The 20,103-nt window shown below is 44.0% G+C and overlaps 2 protein-coding genes across 4 annotated transcripts in view; one reads left to right on the top strand and one right to left on the bottom strand.

Moving 5' to 3' along the window:
- Positions 1–9,684, top strand: part of GTPBP4 (GTP binding protein 4) — a 21,876-nt gene extending 12,192 nt beyond the window's left edge. The window contains exons 9-17 of the mRNA XM_015423202.1: positions 519–608; positions 3,322–3,432; positions 3,656–3,733; positions 3,845–3,896; positions 4,732–4,832; positions 5,641–5,838; positions 6,773–6,838; positions 8,498–8,641; positions 9,479–9,684. Of these exons, the coding sequence (XP_015278688.1) occupies positions 519–608; positions 3,322–3,432; positions 3,656–3,733; positions 3,845–3,896; positions 4,732–4,832; positions 5,641–5,838; positions 6,773–6,838; positions 8,498–8,641; positions 9,479–9,631 (993 nt within the window). The 3' untranslated portion in view covers positions 9,632–9,684. The remainder of the gene's footprint in view (positions 1–518; positions 609–3,321; positions 3,433–3,655; positions 3,734–3,844; positions 3,897–4,731; positions 4,833–5,640; positions 5,839–6,772; positions 6,839–8,497; positions 8,642–9,478) is intronic.
- Positions 9,685–12,200: 2,516 nt separating this feature from the next.
- On the bottom strand, positions 12,201–19,163 carry LOC107120493 (isopentenyl-diphosphate Delta-isomerase 1). Of its 3 annotated transcripts, none has more exons than XM_015423206.1 (5): positions 18,961–19,163; positions 16,329–16,501; positions 14,760–14,852; positions 14,179–14,309; positions 12,201–13,583 (listed from the first exon to the last, which is right to left on the bottom strand). In XM_015423206.1, exons 1-5 carry the CDS (start codon positions 19,155–19,157, stop codon positions 13,266–13,268), a joined length of 912 nt encoding a protein of 303 aa, XP_015278692.1. In that variant the 5' UTR covers positions 19,158–19,163; the 3' UTR covers positions 12,201–13,265. The 3 variants fall into 3 exon arrangements, with proteins under 3 accessions (XP_015278692.1, XP_015278693.1, XP_015278694.1); XM_015423207.1 differs by having other exon boundaries at positions 16,329–16,489; XM_015423208.1 differs by having other exon boundaries at positions 16,329–16,485; positions 18,961–19,031.
- Between the last annotated feature and the right edge of the window lie 940 nt (positions 19,164–20,103).

Raw genomic sequence — 20,103 nt, 5'->3', positions numbered from 1 at the left:
ATGTATTAGCATAATGGGCCACATCCAACAGCTGAGACTCATTAGCATATTAGGCCACACCCCTGATAGCACATCTGATTAGCATATTAGGCCACACCCCATGCCTTCCCTTGGCTTGCCCGGGCAAGGCCCCCCCCCTTGAAGGGAAGGCTGAGGAAGGCACAGGGAGGCATTTAAATGCCTCCCCGATCCTTTCAGGGACCCCCTGGCCTGCCCGCCTCAGAGTCACTGGGGGGGGGTCACTCTCCAGGCCTTCCCTCTGTAGCCACGCATGCAGAGGTTTTGGCTGTAGTGGCCGTGGCCAACTGTGAAGCCAGCCGGAACTCCGTTCCTGTGCGTTCCTGCCCAAAAATAGCCCTGGTTGCTGTATTTCCTGATAAAACTTTTATAGATTATCCATTTTAGGAAATTCTGGTATTATTTCAGTTCTTTAGGCACAAGTAACAGAAAATGTTTTTGTTGTCGTAAAAATTTAAACGACCATTTCTTAATTCACATATGTCCGTTCCGTGCTCTAGAAAATGTTTGCGGATTTAGAAGCAGATGGATTTCCAGTAATAGAGACAAGCACCCTCACTGAGGAAGGAGTGATTCAAGTTAAAACTGAAGTAAGTATGTTCTCTCACTTGTATAAAATACATTCCAAACATGCTTTTTAGGTTGGATCCAGAGGGCCCCTTCTGCTTACTGGGTCTGCCACGCACAGGAACTTTCATACCTCTAACACAACTGGGTACATGGAAACAACTGTGTAGAGTCAAGGAGTTGGAGGAAGGGTGTCATGGAATCCAACCTGTTCCGTTTCGTATCATTTACACCCTTTGCCTGAATCATGTAAAATACTTGTGATATGTGGGTAAAGAAAGAAATAGATACTTGGCTAAAGGCAAAAAAAAATATTGCATGGGATAATTTTCCAGGTTCCTTAGGGAAACTAACTGAAGTAGCTCCAGTTTCCTTGTGATGGGAACTCTGTGGCTGCTCTGTAGATTGACAAACACATTCACTGAACCCGTTTTGACTAGCAGCGGGACTTCCACACTGACACAAGAAATTGTTCTGCGAGAGTGTTGTCTTCAGTTGCCTCTGATGTTGTGTGGTTAATCCCAGACACACGTTTTAGAAGTCCAGATATTCACTTCATTTACACCCCACTTTCCTCCCCAGTGGGGACCCCAAGCAGCATACATTGTTCTCCTCTCCTTCCTGTTATCCTCAGAGCAACCCTGTGAGGCAGGTTGGGCTGATTGCGTGTGACTGGCCCACCTACAGGTTACCAAACTGGCTTCCATGTCAGAGTGGGGGATGGATCCTGGGTCTCCCAGATCCTAGTCTGACGCTTGAACCACTAAGCTCGCTGGGTAACTTTGGGCCAGTCACACCTTCTCAGCCTAACCTACCTCCCAGGGTTGTCGTTATGGCAGAATTATAAGGAAGACTGGGCCGTTTCTGTATAGCAGCTTGAATTAGTTTATGCGTGTTTGGTTTTTGATCCCATAAGGCTTTGCATGATTAGCTTTTCCACATATTCCTTTCGAAAGGGTGGCTTTGCCTGTGCCCTTTCACCTACAAGCATTGCCTATATTCCATGGAGCATGGTGCCAGCCTGGAAGTCTAAATGTTGGGATGTCAGGGTCTCTGGCACCATATGGCTCTGCCTTGACACAGGAAGGGAGTCTGGAGCTTTCTGACCTCACAGAGTATGAGCTGACTCCGAGCAGTGTTCAGTGGGTTCTCGTGGGGCAGGGTATGGTCATGTTCCTGACTGACAACTCTACGTGGCTAGCAAGGTATATATGTGGCTTGTTTTCTCATTATTAGTTGTTACACACCAACCAAACCACACATTTGGCAGGTTCTTGGTGGGTAGCCGGAATGCATTCCTTTACTAGTTATAAGCAGTGTTCCCTCTAAGCTGAGTTAGTGTGAGCTAGGTCACATTTTTTTAGCCTCCAGCTCATACATTTTAGTCTTAGCACAGGAAGGATGGCTCCAGAGCAAACTAATTTATGCAGTAGCCAAATCATGAGCTCACAACTTTAATGCCAGTAGCTCACAAAGTAGAATTTTTGCTTACAAGACTCTATAGCTTAGAGGGAACATTGGTTATAAGTGTGCACAGTTCTACATATCGGAGATGATGCTTTTGTATGCTTTGCTCTGAGATTTTTATATGATTTTAAGGTTCGGTAAACAGGCTTCAGTGTGAAGCAACCGTCTTGTTTGTCTCTCTCTGGGAAGATCCAGTCTCTCGCCAGTCCAATCCAGCCCATTGAACTCTGGTGAGGTCTGGGGGAACTTGGGGGGGGGCTGGGGGGGGGGGGTCTCAGGCGATTTCCTGTCCAGCAGAATCCCTTTACAGTTGTGAGGGTAAAATTGGGGGGGGGGGGATTATGTAAGTTGCTTTGGGTCTCTGTTAGGGAGAAAGATGGGGTACAAATGAATTAAATGCATACTCTTGTCCAGGGCTTTTTTTGTAGAAAAAGACCAGCAGGAACTCGTAAGCATAATAGGCCACACCCAACAGCAGAAACTTATTAGCATATTAGGCCACACCCCTGACGGCACAGCTCATTAGCTTATTAGGCCGCACCCCCATGTTACCAGAAGTGTGGACATCCAGCCACACCGACCTTTTGTTTCTTATTCTGTTTACCTTGTTTGTTGTCAAAACCCAGGGCTTTTTTTGTAGCAGGAACTCCTTTGCATGTTAGGCCATACACCACTGTAGCCAATCCTAATGAGTTTCTGCTATTGGGTGTGGTCTGTTATGCTAATGAGTTCCTGCTTGGCGTGGCCAACTCAGGAGCCAGCCGGAACTCCGTTCCTGTGCGTTCCTGCCCAAAAATAGCCCTGCTCTTGTCCCTCTTCCATCCCTCTGCAGCGGCATGCCTGAAGTAAAATTAAGGCGATGATCGTCAAGAGGACAGGAGCACCCTGGTAGTTATAGTTTTCCACCCAGTACTCATAGTTCCCCCCCCCAAGTTCACCTTCTTCTTGCTGTTAATCAGCACCAGTGTTGTACTGTTATATCTGCACCAGTGCTAATGGTAGCTATAATCAGTTTGAGACCAAGGTTGAAGCTCTTTTGGTAGCCATGGTTAGCATTAACCTTGGTGCTTGCAGAACTTGACAACCCTGGTCAGTGCTGAGAAGACGGAGAGTGGAAAGTTACACAGGTTGGTGAAATGGGGGGGGAGTGTCTGTGAGTCTGTAGGGCGCTTCCTGTCCCTCAACTATAAGAGATCAGCAAACATGACAGCTGCATGGAGTCACTATTGGTTTGTATGCTGCTAACATTAATATGTCATATGCTTGCAGGCCTGTGACCGATTGCTGGCCCATCGTGTTGAAACCAAAATGAAAGGCAACAAGGTGAATGATATCCTGAACAGGCTACATCTCGCTCTCCCAGCCAAAAGAGACAACAAGGTTGGTTTTATGTAATTGTTATAATTTGTTTTTTTTACTGTGAAGTAGATTATAAACAATATTTTTTTTCTACTTGTTTGCAAAATGCTGTGATGACTCACCAACAACATGTGACCGCCGTTCCTTAGTAAAGGCTTATTATGACAAATAAAAAGAATCCCAAGTACTTAAATCAGCATTCTGGGTTCTTTGAGCTCATGTTGATTTTATGCTTTTGTCTTAGGAAAGGCCTCCTTTTATTCCGGAGGGGGCCTTGCGGCGCAAAAACCGCATGGAGGTCGACACGCCTAAAAAGAAACTGGTAAGCATGTCTTGAAAAGTTTCTCTTCCTATGGATTTGGGGCATAATTCCAACATTGTTATGAACCTTAGAAATGATTACCTGTATTAATGATGTGTTGCTTACTTGCAGGAGAAAGATCTTGAAATGGAACTGGGAGATGACTATATTTTGGATCTTCAGAGTAAGTGTTAATATTAATCCCTGTGTTGTTAGAACTTCGACTGTCAGCATGTGATGTCTTGGAGTGGAACAGTTCAAGCAAAACAAAAACTGTGCATCGATCCGAACATTTTGATCTGTGCATCCCTCATACTGCTGTGCTGGATAAATTTGTTTTCCTTTTTCTAGTTTTAATTAGAATCATAGAATCATAGAGTTGGAAGGGACCTCCAGGGTCATCCAGTTAAACCCCCTGCACAATGCAGGAAATTCACAAATAACTCCCCCTCCACACCCGCAGTGACCGCTGTTCCACGCCAAGAAGATGACAAAAAAACCTCCAGGATTGCTTCCTGACCCCAAAGTGGCAATCAGCATTTCCCTGGATGTGTAAGAAAGGGCCATGGGAACTAAGCCCTGAGGCAACCCTTCCTGCCCTCCCTCTCACGATCTGCCTAAGTTCACAGAATCCACAGTTGCATGTTTTGCTATTCAAATTTACATTTTAAAGCCATACCAACACGTTCTGCCCCATTCCTTATTCTTGGGTTTTCAGGGTCAGCGGAGAGCTCTTCATTCACCATGAAACTGGGCCCCATGACCTTTTTTAGCGTTTTGGAGAGATTTTTGTTTAAAATCAGAAACAAACCTTCAGACCTTTATATAATACTTTACATCACCCTGAAATCAAGAGGACCGCTGGTCAAAAGAAACAAGGGACCAGACAGTACATAACTTAGGTTTGAAGGACGTAGGCGTTTCCTCCTGTTGGTCTGGCAACCACTTCGTTCAGTGGGGCTTTTAAGCTGGGAAAAAAATGGAATAGAATTCCTGTATTTCCTTTCCCTTTGCTCTAGAATACTGGGATTTAATGAATCCGTCTGAAAAATATGATAAGATACCGGAGATCTGGGAAGGTCATAACATAGCTGACTACATTGACCCAGACATCATGAAGGTAAGTGTTGTGTCATCATTACCACGGTGCTTAGATGTGTGGAGAGTTTGTGTTGAAACAAGAACGTTTGGGACTTTGTGTCTCCTTACACTGTTCATCACCAAGGAGGAGGGTGAGAGGAAAGTGCTGGTTGGCTGACAGGTTAACAGTGTTTTTAGATTTTCTTTCCTAAAGGTTCTGGCCTCACTGCTCATGTTGGATCAGAAAGTGGCAGCTAGGTTGATCTGTTATGTTAATATCCTTTCCCCTCCGAATGATAAAGTCCTCAAAGCAACTTATATTTTTAAAGTACGGTCGTACCTGTTTCTTTCTCCTTCCCTCCCATTCCCAATATGTAACTCTCCATTGCTGGGTTGATTCGTTTTGCCTCTCCTTCCCAAGGACAAGAGGTCTTCATGTCCTGAGAGACAAACAGGGAAGAGCTGTGGCTCAGTGGTAGAGCATCTGCCTAGTGTGCAGAAGGGTCCCAGGTTCAACCCCCGGCATCTCCAGTTAAAGAGGGATTGGGCAGTGGATGATGCCAAAGACCTCTGGCTGAGACCTTGGAGAGCCGCTGCCAGTCAGAGTAGACAGTCCATGAATACTGTCCAGAGTACTGTCCGTAGTGGACCAATGGGTCTGGCTCAGTATAAGGCAGTTTCTCACGTGTTCTGCTGTCGAAGCTGCTGAAATGTCAGTTGCTGAATTAAAATAGAAACTAGAATTGATGACTGAGCTTTGCCTGACAAGCCGTAGTGGTGTTAGTCTCTGTGAAGAATAAACACGGGGGAACCAACATACTAATGCATTTTATTCGATCTCTTCGAAGAAATTGCATCAGCTGGAGGAAGAGGAGGAACTCAGGCAGGCGGCCGGAGAATACGATAGCGATTCAGAGAGTGAAGATGAGGAAATGGTGGGAATCAGGGAACTGGCACAACAGATTCGCGAGAAGAAGAAGCTGAAGATGTTGGAGTCCAAGGAGAAAGATACACAGGGGCCCAGGATGCCAAGAACAGCTAAAAAGGCAAGTGGAAAAAACCTTGTGGTGTCAGGCAAGTATGAAGGGCATGATGGCAGTTAAGAGGTTAAATTCAGTCCGCCCTGTCTCTTCCGTGTACTTGATTTACTGCATGTGTCATTGCCACCCCCCGCCAAAGTCATATTAGAATTAAGACAGGGAAATATGCAGAGGACACATAACAGGGTCATACTTCTTGGCCTAGACATGATTCTCATTTTAGACGAGATAGTTCCAAGTTCACTTTTCAGCCAAGCCCGTGCTCAAGGCGAAGGCCTCAGCTTTGGAGAAGCCATGTGTTTTGTTTATTTGGAGAGTCAAGATTCAGTCTCACAGCGTCTACGGTTAAAGGATCTCTGGTGCCAGAAGTTCAGAACGATCCTTTTCTGCTCAAGGCCCTGGAGAGCCACAGCCAGTCAGTATGAACAGTACTGAGTTAGATGGAGTGCCTCAAAGTGAGTTTTGTGCATTTGCATGTAGCAGAAATAGTGTTCAAACTGCAGCCTCAAGATTTTCTCAGGTTGTAACTTGGAGCTCATCTTAAATGCAGGGACTGCATCCCCTTCGAGATGGCTTTAATAATGCATGGTGCTTAGGGTGGTTGTTCTGTTGCTGTAGTAATAGAAACAATTTTCTGCCTACATTCTGCATTGTGGTACTGTGCGTCTAGTAAGAATGTGTTGAATTTGCTGTGCATGAATTTTAATGCCTCTTGCATTATGCTGAAGCAAAAGGGGGAGCGTGAAGCATGGCAGGTGGTCAGAATACCTGTTGTCTCATCCGTGCGCTTCCAGCTATGGCTTCTCATGTGAATTTTTTATCACAGTGTTTCTCTTTGTGGTTTTCATATTTAAATTCTTTCTACTTTCTCAGTACTGCATCTATACAAATGAAAAATCTATGGGTACTGCAGTACATAATGGGTTCCTTGTCACTGTAGGTTCAACGGAAGAAGTTAGAGAAGGAGATGAGCGATCTTGGGCTGGACATGACAGACAAAAATGAAGTGAGTTACGTCATACCGCTTTTCAAATTGGTCTTGGTGTCATCGTTCTGCCACTTCTTTTGGTTTCGTGAGAGAGAGTAGCGTTAAAGGAATGAATGAATACAAAATGCAGCAGAGGAACCATACCACTTGAATTCTCAGTCAAAATCCCTATTGTTTCAGGAATAGTAAGGTTTGTCCTTTAAAGGAAGATATATTGTACCTTTAAAATGTTTTGAGTTGGATCCAGCAGCCTGTCAGTGGAAACTGCTGATAGTCATGGTTTGTTTCATGTTCCCCCTCTTCCCAGTGGTTGATTCCTAAGGTAGCAGGACCCATTTGGACTTACCACCGCATGGGCCGGGGGGCTGCAGAGAGGAAATAGTCCTTCCTGTTTCCTCCGTCAACAGAGTCGTTCTGTTGCATGAGAGAGGAAAGTTTTGCTTGTCTTCCTCCCTCCTCTGTACTACAGTCCAGCCCACTGAGCTTATTAGTCCACATGGGTCCCACAACCCTGGGAATCTACTTTTCCTGGGTCCGAAAGGACTGCTGGAAGGAGGGGGACCTGGAGGGACCCATAATTATTGTGCATGCGGATCACTAGCTGCAAACCTTTGACAAAAAAAGTGCCGTGCCCTAGCGCAGCATCTGATCACTTGAGCATCTAATGCAGAAGAAGTGGTTTCAGAGCCAAGCAGCTAGCTGAATCACAGCAAAGGTCCACCAAGTCCATCATCCCATATCCCACAGTTCTTCTGGGAAGCCCACGAGCTGGGTTGTGAAGGCACACCTGTCTCCTAGCAAGTGGTAATCAGAGATACACATGAAGGTTTGATGGAGCCACTCAGTGTTCCCTCTAAGCTGAGTTAGTGTGAGCCAGCTCACAGTTTTTTAGCCTCCGGCTCACACATTCTTGTCTTCGCTCAGGAAGGATGGCTCCAGAGCAAACTAATTTATGCAGTAGCCAAATCGCTTGCTCACAGCGTAGAATTTTTGCTCACAAGACTCCACAGCTTAGAGGGAACATTGGAGCCACTGTAGCTGCCATTTTATTTATTTATTTTTGTGATTTATATCCTGCCCTACCCCGGAAGCGGGCTCAGGGCGGTTTGCAACCTGTAACAAAACCACAAACAATAGAGCAATTAAAACATCAACTGAAGCAGGACAAATTAAATAAATGCGGGTGTTGTCATTTTTGTGATTTATATCCTGCCCTACCCCGGAAGCGGGCTCAGGGCGGTTTGCAACCTGTAACAAAACCACAAACAATAGAGCAATTAAAACATCAACTGAAGCAGGACAAATTAAATAAATGCGGGTGTTGTCAAGCTGGGGGTCTGTGCTGAACAGCTGGGTGAGGGGAGAGAAGTTTTGAAGGGTGTCCCCCCCCCACAGGATTCTCTACTCTCAAGGGCTTGAGCCAACTGAATTCTTCTTTCTCCTTTTATTTAATGGACGCTCAGCTGTTCTCCACTTTTCATTGCTGCTGAAATGTTTTCAGAAATGTTTTCAGCCATTTTTGAGGGATTTTTGTCATGCCAGTTGGCTTATACGTGTAGCGATAGGTCATTTGTGGATTTGTCTGATTTCCTCTTAAAGTCATCCCTGATGGTTGTGGCCACCATCATGACTTACAACTGAATTTCACTAGGTTCTGTGCTCTTTGTGACTTTTCAGGCTCATTACGTGACCCAGGCGAGACGATCCCGTAGCGTTACCCGTAAACGTAAGCGAGAGGAGTCGGAACCACCCACATCTGTCGCCCGCAGTCGGAGCTCCTCGCGCACCCCTCGTGATGTATCTGGTCTTCGAGACGCAAAGGTTTGCTTTGGCTTATTAATATTGTCGACACTTTTCAATAATTTGTCTTAATATAAAACACACATTTTTGTGCTGTTGTAATTAAATAGAAGCTTTGGGCTCTTGTTTGAAAGCAATTTGAACTAAACTGTGTTCATGTAGCTCTGCTGTTGTTATATTTGGGGGCAAAGGATGGGAAATTTGGGGTCCATGTAACAAACTGTTTGCTGTCCAAAGTTATGGCTTTGGCCTGAACAGTCCTAAGAAGTACCTTTAAAAAGCTCAATTTTTAAATGTCTCAGCATTCTTGTAATACTATATTTTCAGAGTGCATTTGCTTTTCCTTTCTTTGGCGGGGAGACATTTTACTTTGAGAAGCAGAATCCACTTATAATTTGATACAGATGCACAAATAGAGCTGTTGGTGAAGCCTTTGATAGTGATTGGCTCAGATGTCTCCCCAAAATCAGAGGGGCAGAGAAGGCAGCAGACATAGGATGAAGAAGCGAAAGCAACAGGGCCCGAGTGAAATGGGATAATCCACAGAAAGGAGAAAGGTGCATGGACTCTGGAGCTGCAGTTCACATGCTGACTTGCATAAAGCTTTTGTCCGTATAGTTTAACTGCATTGAGTTGTTGAGATTCTGCAAGGACATAATCTTCTCTAGTCTGTCCAGAGTCACATTTGTTTCTGGAAATGAATTCTTTAGTTAATCAAATCCACTGGGGGTGACATCTGATAAGGCCATTGTTCTAGAGCACAAAGTAACTGGTTTGTTACTTTCTGGGATGAGTGTGGGAGGAAAGTTTAAGTACAGAAACGCGATTTCACTTCCGTGACTTTATATCTTTGTGTAGATGGTGAAGAAGACCAAAACCATGATGAAGAAAGCTCAGAGGAAAATGAATCGGCTGGGCAGGAAAGGCGAGGGGGACAGGCATGTGTTTGACCTTAAGCCCAAGCATCTGTTTTCTGGCAAGAGGAAATCCGGCACGACACAGAGAAGATAAGTGGCTCATAGCGGACGATAAAAGAAATGGCCATCTTTTTTCTAATACAAATTAAAAATCTAAGAAAACTTCTTGTGGAACTCTTTGAATTCTGGTGAAGTTGAGAAATGTCAGCAACACAACGCAGATAGGTAATCTCATGCTCCTGAGGGCATGGAACCGCTTACTTCCAGGATATGCCACATTCTCTCTGCACGGAATGCTTTGAGGGTTGGCAAACTTATTTAACTGCATTTCTAACCACGTCACAGGGGAGATGCCAGCTCTAGTAAAAGGGTGGTGCCTTACAATTTGCTGTTTGATAATAGTATTATTGAAGTCACATCACATTGCTTTAACAAGGGATAGCAGACAGACGTTGTACTAAGTCTGAAACTCAATGGTAGATGCTGTTTGATAATAGTATTATTGAAGTCATATCACATTGCTTTAACAAGGGATAGCAGTTAGACTTGTTGTACTAAGCCTGAAACTCAATGGTAGAGGCACATGGGTTGCCTGCAGAAGGCTTCAAGTTCAGTCCTTGTTAATTTCAAGTTTTAAGGATTTGGGCAGCAAGAACTGGGAGAAACCACTGCCTCAGAGGTGACTGTTTTGTATGCAACTCCTCTTTTACACTGCATGGGGAAAACTAATTGAAAATAGGCTTGAAGGTGTATAGTGAATAAGGGAGGACTGAGGTGGTAGAAGCGGAATAAGTGACATAAAGGAAATGTAGCATTGTGCTCATTTCCTCAGATTGCAGGATTTATCTCAGTGTGAAAGGTTGATTCTTCTCCCTCCTCATACAGCATTCTTCATTTTGCCCCTCCCTGATAGGGCTTATGCGTACTGCTGTGTGTAGATTACCTTTAGGTAATGCAGAAAGTAAAAATTTCAACTATACTCAGTTTAAGGAAACTGGGCCAGATTCTTTTTGATCATGGACAAAAATTAGATGCCTTCAAAGCTTATTTAAATCAGAAATCTACTTGACAGGATTCCTGTGTTCCCAGGCAAGTGTGTATGACTGCAGATTTAGAGAACTTGAATTTTCTGTGACAAAAGATTTAAAAAATCTGTATCTCTTCTTCTGCGACACACAAACATCACCATTTCCTTTCCTCTGTCAGAAACAATATAGGTGTAATGCTGCCAGACAGTGAATAATCAGCCTCAGTCCACACTGGCTCAACAGCAGCACCTCATCCCAGTCTTGTTTAAAAGGAGGCTTACAAATTATCTACATATACAACTATGAGAATGGGACAGGGCTTCTGACAGATGTGGGCAACTATGGGTGCTACCATGTACACGCACAGAAGCCATCTCAGATACACCCCACCTTTCTCCCCAAAGCAGGCCACATACCTCTTCTTTCTATCCACACAACGGTGCTGTGAGGTAAACCAGGTAGAGGGAGACTTGGCTTGAAACTCAACATCAAAAAAACTAAGATGGCATCCAGACCCATCACTCCTTGGCAAATAGAAGGGGAAGTCATGGAAGCAGTGACAGACTTCATGTTCCTGGGATCCAAGATGGTGACTGCAGCCATGAAATTAAAAGATGCCTGCTCCTTGGGAGGAAAGCGATGGCAAACCTAGACAGCATAATAAAAAGTAGAGACATCAGCCTGCCAACAAAAGTCCGTATGGTCAAAGCAATGGTATTCCCAGTAGTAATGTATGGCTGTGAGAGTTGGACCATAAGGAAGGCCGAGCACCAAAGAATAGATGCTTTCGAGTTATGGTGCTTGGACTGCAAGGAGATCAAGGTGCTTGGAGTCCCTTGGATTGCAAGGAGATCAACCCTGACTGTTCCCTGGAAGGACAGATACTGAAGCTCAAATACTTTGGCCACCAAATGAGAAGTGAGCACTCACTGGAGAAGACCCTGATGCTGGGAAAGACTGAAAGTCAAAGAAGAAGGGGACGGCAAAGGATGAGATGGTTAGACAGTGTTATCGATGCAACGAATATAAGATTAAGCAAACTCTGGAGGACAGTGGAAGTCAGGAGGGCCTGGCATGATGTGGTCCATGGGGTTGCGAAGAGTCAGACTCAATTGTGTGACTGAACACCAGCACGAATCCTACCTGTTCTAGTAACTCTGGCCTGGACTTACAAATCAATCCTAAGGGTGGTAGCCAGTGCCTATTGTCTGAGTCCAGTTTGTACTATTTTTGGTCTTGGGAATTGACATTGAAGTGAGTTTACTTAGAGTTAGTAAGATTTCATAAAAGTTGAGGGGCACCTCTTAATTTTATACTCTCCACTTTTGTGTGGAACTCTATGAAGCAGTTTCTGAGAGAGGGTGAGCTGCAAAAATTTGGCATATTGAACCCCTGTTCAAAACAGACTGCATCAGCATTTTCCCATCCATTATGGAAGTAAGATTCCTCACAATGAATCACCTCCAGCCTACCCCAGTTCTTAGGGTTTTTTTAAAAAAGGAAAAGACCCCCATTGCAAATGACTTTTGAAAGTTCTGCTGGCTTCAGAAAAGGGTGGCTTTTGTAGTAAAGGGGCTTTTATATAAGAAGTTCAAAAAACCTTTCAGCATGCAAAATGAATTCTCCAAATTCTGCTCATGTTCTTTTTATTTTTCGAGGGGGAAAATAAATTTGTACAAAATACTTATTTTACAAACTAGTCAACACTTCTACACTTTGAACCACTGAGAAAGATTTCTACCATTTGCAATTTTATTTTTTGTTTAAAGCAGTATAAGTTAAGACTTTTATGACTCAAAAGATCTTTCAGTAATTAAAAACACAATAATGGACTGTTCCTAGAGTCCCAACTTTCTTAGATTCTGTAAAGCACTACACTATTGCCTTTCAACCCAGGTCTACCTGAAAATCTAAGAAGTTCATGAGAGTTTTGATTTTTCTTAATTCACACAAAGGAATTCTTTTTAGATTTTGTACTTAGCAGCATTGACTTGATCTTCCTTGTTGTGAAATGACACCACCTGCTTTTTTTGCTAGCTGCAAAAACAGTTGATTTAGCTGAGTGCAGTGGTGCATTTCCAAATGAACAGGTACTGCTGGGGCCTCTAACCCTGCTTTACACCTGAGGCTGCAGCTGTCCAACACACTCAAAATATGTGACTGAAACATGCCAGGTCTTGGGTGGGTGAGGCCTAATTGCCTTTCGTAGCATCTCTGATGGTAGTCTAGCCTTTAGGGCTAGAAGCTACAGCTGGCCCCCCCATTCATTTCCCTGCCCTCTGCTTCTATATACCCTGTGGGATTGTGCACTGTCATGCAGTAGCTGATCCCTTCTCTTTGCTATCTCAAGCTGCTCTAGAAGTTGGTATTTTCCAAAGCACTTTCCCAGGTAAAGCTGCATTAGGGAACTGAGTTTCATGGGTTCTCTGGATTCTGACCAGCATACACCTCACCTACCTGGAAAAGTAGCCAGTTTAAGTACTGAAATTTCAGGTGCTAGTGGCAACTTCTGACAGGAGCATACTCCCTAGTTTGTTAGCAATACAAACATTGTTTATGTGAAAGGCACAAGGCAAGCAACAAGTCATCCAAACAATCCCACATACAAGTAAATTCCCTTCATTCTTCCTATTAAATTGCCATTGCAGTATGCTGAAGAACAGTCATTCAAACATGCACCCTTTTAGTTTAGTGCATATTTTACATTCTGTGTATTTTAGCATGATCCACAAATTTCTTCAGATGATTCAAATTATCCCACCACTTGAAAAGAAAAGTCTCTGCAATCAGTTTGAACCAGGGAGTAATCTTAACTTCATTTCGTGACGCCTTTTCCAGGAGTTCCTTCAGTTCATTCTGTGTCACGTAACAGTAGCTTTTAATTTCATTCGGATCTGGATTCAACGTCACATTCTTCTGCACAAATAAGATATAATCTATTTCATGTTCTCCCCAGATCCCATTGGACCTAGCTTTGTAGTGAATTCGAGTCAGGTAGAAGATTTCTTCTGGAGTTACCTATAATCCAAAACTTCGTGTAAGACTGACAGCCAAAAGATACTTCGGTAGTTCTAAATTTAGTGCTGGTAACAGTAAATCTACAATACCTTTTCAGCCCAGGTGTGTGTGTGTGTGTCCTACCCTTACAACATTAAAGGGAGTTAAATAAAAACGTACAAAGGTGTGTTTTTTCTGAAGCTTTAAATACACCAGGTTTTCTGGTCTGATGTGTTGGGCAAATCACGCAAGCTACCACTAACTACATCTATGTACATAAATGCCCTGATTAATTCTCTGATCACTTTTATTGTAAAGACGTTAACATTAGAATCTAAAATGCTGGTTTTGGATACTGGCAGGTTCTTTTCTGCACTGTCCTCATTCTGTCAGGCATTTGCAGGGAGTTGGCCATTTTGACTATTGAAAAACATCACATTTCTTGGAATTGTGACAGAGACACATAGTCCCATATGCCCAACCTGGGGAATAGGGCAGTTTCAAGTTTCCAAATAAATAACAAGCTCTAGTAATTAGGGCTCCAAATACAACTAGATGCTGTTCAGCTACTTTCCCCCCAGAGAAGTCATTATTTTGAAGGCGGAACATTATTTACCTGTTCCATTGGAATCCCCAGCTCTGCTTGCAATCGTCTTTGTGCTGCTCGTCGAACACCAATTGTGTTATTTTCTTCCAGTTCCAATGGTGTGCTGAGGGGGTGGCTGCAGCAGGTGTTGGTAAAACAATCTGCAAAGCATTCATGTGGATTAATATTGCTTAGCACAATCACAGATGATACAAGGAAACAAGTAAGTCCACCCCATAACATCATTCACATTTTGCAAAGGAGTAAATGGACTTCCTCAGAAGCTGTTCGCAACGAATCCAGTTCAAACATTCACTGACTCAGATCAGTATCTCATAACTGACAGTACCTTAAAGGTCCTTTTAAGGTTTCAAAAATGCAGTATACACTAAATCCTCTAGTACAGATTTCACTACTGGATTCCAAGACCAAGTTTTTATTCCACCCAGAGTACCAAAAACATTAGTGGAAAACAGGCTGGCCATCTTTATCATTTTGTTTGCTTAACAGAAAACATAAGCCAAACACATTTTTTTCTCGATGTGAGATAACCCTTCTGAGAATAATTCATTATCAAGGTTGTATTATAAAATAATTATTAAAACACGCACCAGGGAAAGTGATTTTTGCATCTGATCTTTGTTGCAAAAGCAGTTTGTTCTCTGAATTGAACAAGAAAACACTGAAAGCACGATGCAGCAGTCCTGTAACACAGATGTACAAGTAATTTTTTTAAATGTTGTACTTTAAAAAGAATGGCAAATTCAAACCTTATTTTCAATTAACATTAGATTTTAATTTTAAATGCATATTAGGCAAAGGAGAAAACTTCTGTTCCTATAATATAACATCAGCTAGTATTCTAAACACAACTGTGAGCTTTTCTTTTAAGGTGATTTCTGGCTTAGAAGAATTACAGCAAGCTCTTATTAGTCAGTTTGGTGTAGTGGTTGAGTGTGCAAACTAATCTGGGAGAACTGGGTTTGATTCCCCACTCCTCCACTTGCCCCTGCTGATGTGACCTTGGGTCAGTCACAAGCTCTGGCACAGCTGTCCTTGAAAAAGAGCAGTTTGTGTCAGCGCTCTCTTAGCCCCACCCACCTCACAGGGTGTCTGTTGTGGGGAGGGGAAGGGAAAGGAGTCTGTAAGGTGCTCTGAGACTCCCAAGTGAAGGGCGGGGTATAAATCCAATCTCTTCTTCTTCTATTTGCTTGGAGACCCTCTTACAACTTCCTTTGGAGAGCTTCATTGGGGTCAACTTAAATACAGGTACATACTCAAAATGAGGAGCAAAATATAACACCACAATGGAACAAAAAGAGAGCTCTGAATCTGTTTTGTGCCTCCTTGATCACTGGGGGAAATATTACTCTGAGCACAAATGTCAGTTTCTCACAGGGTCTGTACTCCAGCAAACCACTTCCATTAAGCTGGGCACACACAACATTCTCCTGTCCTTTTATCTTCATTCAGACAGGTTGTTATTTAAATGTGGAACTCCAACTCAAGCCATCCAATCTTGAGATCAGAGCAAGGTCAACATATTCTGGCCATAAGAGAAGTATACCCAAAAGGGTGACTTAACAGATTGATCAGAAATGATTACAAGTGAAAGCATGATAGAAAGCTTGACTGATACATGCTTGTATCTCTGTCATAGCTTGACACCACCTATTATCTTCCAGATTTTAACAGCCAGCCATTCAATAACAGCTGTTACAGAGTTAACTTTTGCAAGTTGCTTGAAAACCCTGGGTTTTTTTTTTAAAGAAACACAATGTACTTACTTACATGTTTATACAAGGGAGACTTAACTTATTTTATATACGTATACACACATCCCTATCAATATTTGCAATGCAGTTGCAAATCAAAGGTAAAGCTAAATGGAATGGCATGACGCAGAAAGAAACAGTCTGTGAGTACCTGGAAGCCAGTTTGCAAGCGCAAGCAGCTTTTCAACTTTCCTTTCGCTACCCAAAAGATCCCCATCAGCAATTCATGCCTGTCTTGGAGATGGATTTACAAGATCAGTTGGCTCATTTACATTAGTCTTGCTTTCTGGTTTCATATCCTCCAGCTCTCCTTTCACCTTATAAAACTGGACCACAAACCCCTGGAAGCACTCGAGTTGTTGTATCAGACAGGGCAAGTGCTCAACACAACTGGGGCTTAAATACCTTTTTCAATGTTTTCATTGAGATGGCAGTTTTTCTTGGTATCTGCTCCAATTCTGTTGTCATTTTCATCAATAACGATACACATCTCTGCCAGCAGCTGTACTTGCTGCTTATCCAGGTCATCTGTGTTTATTTCTGGCATGGTTGCAATACTGATCTTTCTAAGAGAAATACTAATTACAAAAAAGGTCACTTAGAAAAAAAAACCCCAAAACCACACAATTATATAAACACAAATATATATATATATACACAATATAATTGTATAAATATAAATTAATACAGATCATTCCTGTTAAAAGGTTCATCAGTTACATTTACTTTTCCCAGAGAGAAATTAAATATGGGGTGTGTTGTCAATTACAGCTTGTACTGGATTGTACCAACATCAGCTGATTATCTCCTCTGAGAATCATATTTGGAATGGGTTCTGTTCTAGTAGCCTTCCTCTAGTGTAAATAACTTTTTACTACAATAAGTCTACAACACTGGCAGAAGACAACCTTTGGGTGACCCTCTGTATTGAACAGTTGTCATGACAATTCCTGCACACCATTTTGGGAGCCACTTTTAGGAACCAAGATGACATTATGTTTTCATTGTTGCTTTATATTTTCATCTTTTTGTATGTGTATTTTAGCTCTGTTTTTAATGGTGTGTTTAGTGGTTCTTGTTTAATATGTTTGTGAGTGTTCACCTGGAAGTCATGGCAACCTCTGGTGATCAACCCCTACTGGGGGCCTGGAGGATACTAAATAAAGCCTGCCCCCACCTCCCCACTTCTGGTATTTCAAGGTCTCCCATCCTAGTACTTGCCAGAGATGACCCTGCTTCGCTTCTGAGACCTGACGCTTCTGAGACTTGCCTGGTTTTAGTGGCTCTTAAGATGTGTGGTTTCTATTATGTATGTTTTTAATTCATTAGCCTACTAAAGTGCCCTTATGAGGACATAAAGGTAAGATATAAGTTTTGTTTAATATAAAAATAAATAAGATACTGGACTAGGCCGGGTTCAACTCACTGCATGCCAGAATGCTGTAAAGCAGGCTAAATATATATATCAAGTACGTACTTATGTTTTGCACCTGGAATGCTATGAAGTTATATAAACTACCCTGAGGACTCTCCCTCAATAACTAAAGCTTGTACGTCGCCTCTTTGATGTTCATCCAGAATTCTCACATAACCTCAGAATTAAGTCCATGTCACACATACATAAGTCTTTACTTGTTTTAGCTGGCCCTTCCCAAGGCAAGGAGGGCTTATAGACATTTTAGGCAGCGAAATGATCTGAAAGGCTACAATCCCAAACACACTTATGGAACACCACATTCCAGTGCACTCAGTGAGCCTTACTTAAGTGTGCACAGGATTGGGCTGTTAACCACTGACTATATCATACTAGTAATGAGGGCGGAGGGGAGAAAGAAGGCAGTCTTATCTTACAGACAAGGAAGGAAACATTTTACATCCTTGTCCCTCTCCAGAGGCCAGAGTGGCACACGTCATTCGTCCCTTGCTCTGTTTTGACTTCACACACTCCCTGTGAGGTAGGTTAGGCTGAAAGACAACCAATCCAGTGACTGTTAAGTGGGACCTTGAACTCAACCCTCTCAAGTCCTGGCTGGGCATTTCTAGACTCTATACCCTCCAGTTCTCAGGCAGGGCTGTACAGGAAGAGAGTTTAGCAGTATTCTAATGTATTTAAGCTGTTTAAGGAGTCCTATGTGGACCATATTGAATATGAATGAATGTATTAGACGCGGTGGCTCAAGCGATTAAGACGCTGAACTGCAGGCTGTGGAAGGTCAGTAGTTCAGCAGTTCGAGACCCGGGTGCCCCTTTACGGAGTGAGCTCCCGTCTCTAGTTCCAGCTCCTGCCAACCTAGCAGTTCGAAAGCAAGAAATTGCAAGTAGATAAATAGGGACCACTTCGGTGGGAAGGTTATAGCGTTCCGTGCGCCTTGGTGTTTAGTCATGCCAGCCACATGACCACGGAAACGTCTTCGGACAGCGCTGGCTCTTCGGCTTGGAAACGGAGATGAGCACCGCAACCCTAGAGTCGGACTTTACTGGCTTTTGAGCAAGGGAACCTTCACCTTTACTTTACTAGATGTTAGCTGTTTATATTACAAACTTTGTATTAAATTATGTTTAGGACTTTACATGCCCACCTGTATTTTCTACACAGTGCTACAGCCTTAGCGCTGTGATTCTGTATCAAACCTCCAGGGGGTGGCGGGAGACCTGGGACTACAGCTGATCTCCAGGCAACAGAGATCAGCTCCTCTACAGGTAATAGCCACTTTGGAAGGTGGACTCTATAACATCATATCCCACTAATGTCTCTCTCCCCATTCCAAACCTTGCCCCTTCTCAAGCTCCACCCCCCCTCAAAAAAAATCTCCAGGTATTTCCTAGCCTGGAGCCGGCATCCCTATTCTTAGCTGTAGCAGTTAAATGGAACCTCCATGCACAGACGCAGTGCACCCCTGGGAACACTGCAGGGAAAACCTGATTGCCTTCCCGCTATTAACGGAATCACCAGCCGAGCCGCGGGGGAACGACAGAGACTCAGCAGGGCTCTCCTCTTGCGCCACCACCCGCGACCGACCCTCCTATCTGTCCTTACCGTTCTCCGCTTCCAGGCCACACCGCCCCGCCCCTCAGGCCGAGAAAAGGAAGCGGCGACGGGACGTCCGCAGGGCGAAAGCTCCGACTACGACGCGCCTGGCAGATCGCAGGAGCAAGAGTGCGCACCGCCGCGCCGTCCCCACCTGCCCCGACAGCCCCAGCAGCCGACGCCAACCGACACGCCGCGCGCCACATCGCCAGTCACCCCGCCCATCCGCGTCCCAACCAATAGCGACACGCCGAGGCACGCGCGTCACGCCGTGGGCCGATCGCACCACCGCAACGATGCACGAAAAGCCCACCGCTCGTCTACCCAATCGGGAGCGAGGAGACGCGCCCCTGCCCGGGAGCCTTACCCAATAGGGACGGACCCGAGTGCGGAGAGGGCGGTGTTGGCCAAGAGTTCGAAGAGCGAAAGGACGTCGAAGGAGAAAAGGGGTGGAGCAAAGAGGCTGAGGGTAGATGCAAATTGCGGGTTCGATAACAGGAAAGAGGCGGGATTTTGCGAGGCGCTTGGGATGGATAGATGGAAGAGCCAATGAGAAGGATCTAATGGGACATTGACCAATAAGGCGGAGGGGGGTTAGGGCAGGTAGTTTGCGGCCTTTGTGGGAAGAGGATTTAAATCGGATTAGGTTGTGGTTGGGGAGCGCCTGGAATTATATCTGACCTTCGGGTGACAGAAATCAGTTCATCTGGAGAAAATGGCCACTTTCGAAGGTGGACTCTGTAGCATTATGCCCCAATGAAGTTACTCCTCTCACCGGAAAACAACACCCCCCCCCATCTCTAGCTGTTTCTCAGCCTGGAACTGGCAACCCTATAATGTGCAGGTTCATTCTGAAGTAAATCCCAGTCCAGTGAAGTTCATCCCCAAGTAAGGCTGTAAATCGGTGTAACCTGGCCTGGGTTAAGCGCCGCTGCAATGGGACACCTGCCGTGTAATCCCATGTATAATTTTATGTTAATGGTAGGGAGCCAGTGGGGATTTACTAAATGGCCTGCGGAAGGGAATTCCTACAGTGCAGTCCTAGACAGGGTTGCACGGGTCTAAATTTATTTATAAATCAGTGGAAGGTGATGGGTTTAGGAAGTATGTTTAGGATTGTAGGGGGAGTGACCTACATCACCAATGAGCAAA

This window comes from Gekko japonicus, unplaced genomic scaffold, assembly GCF_001447785.1.
Source record: "Gekko japonicus isolate JY-2015 unplaced genomic scaffold, Gekko_japonicus_V1.1 scaffold839, whole genome shotgun sequence".
Taxonomy (NCBI): Eukaryota; Metazoa; Chordata; class Lepidosauria; order Squamata; family Gekkonidae; genus Gekko; species Gekko japonicus.
Note: the sequence above shows the minus strand (reverse complement) of the source record. Positions and strands in the feature narration are given on the sequence as shown.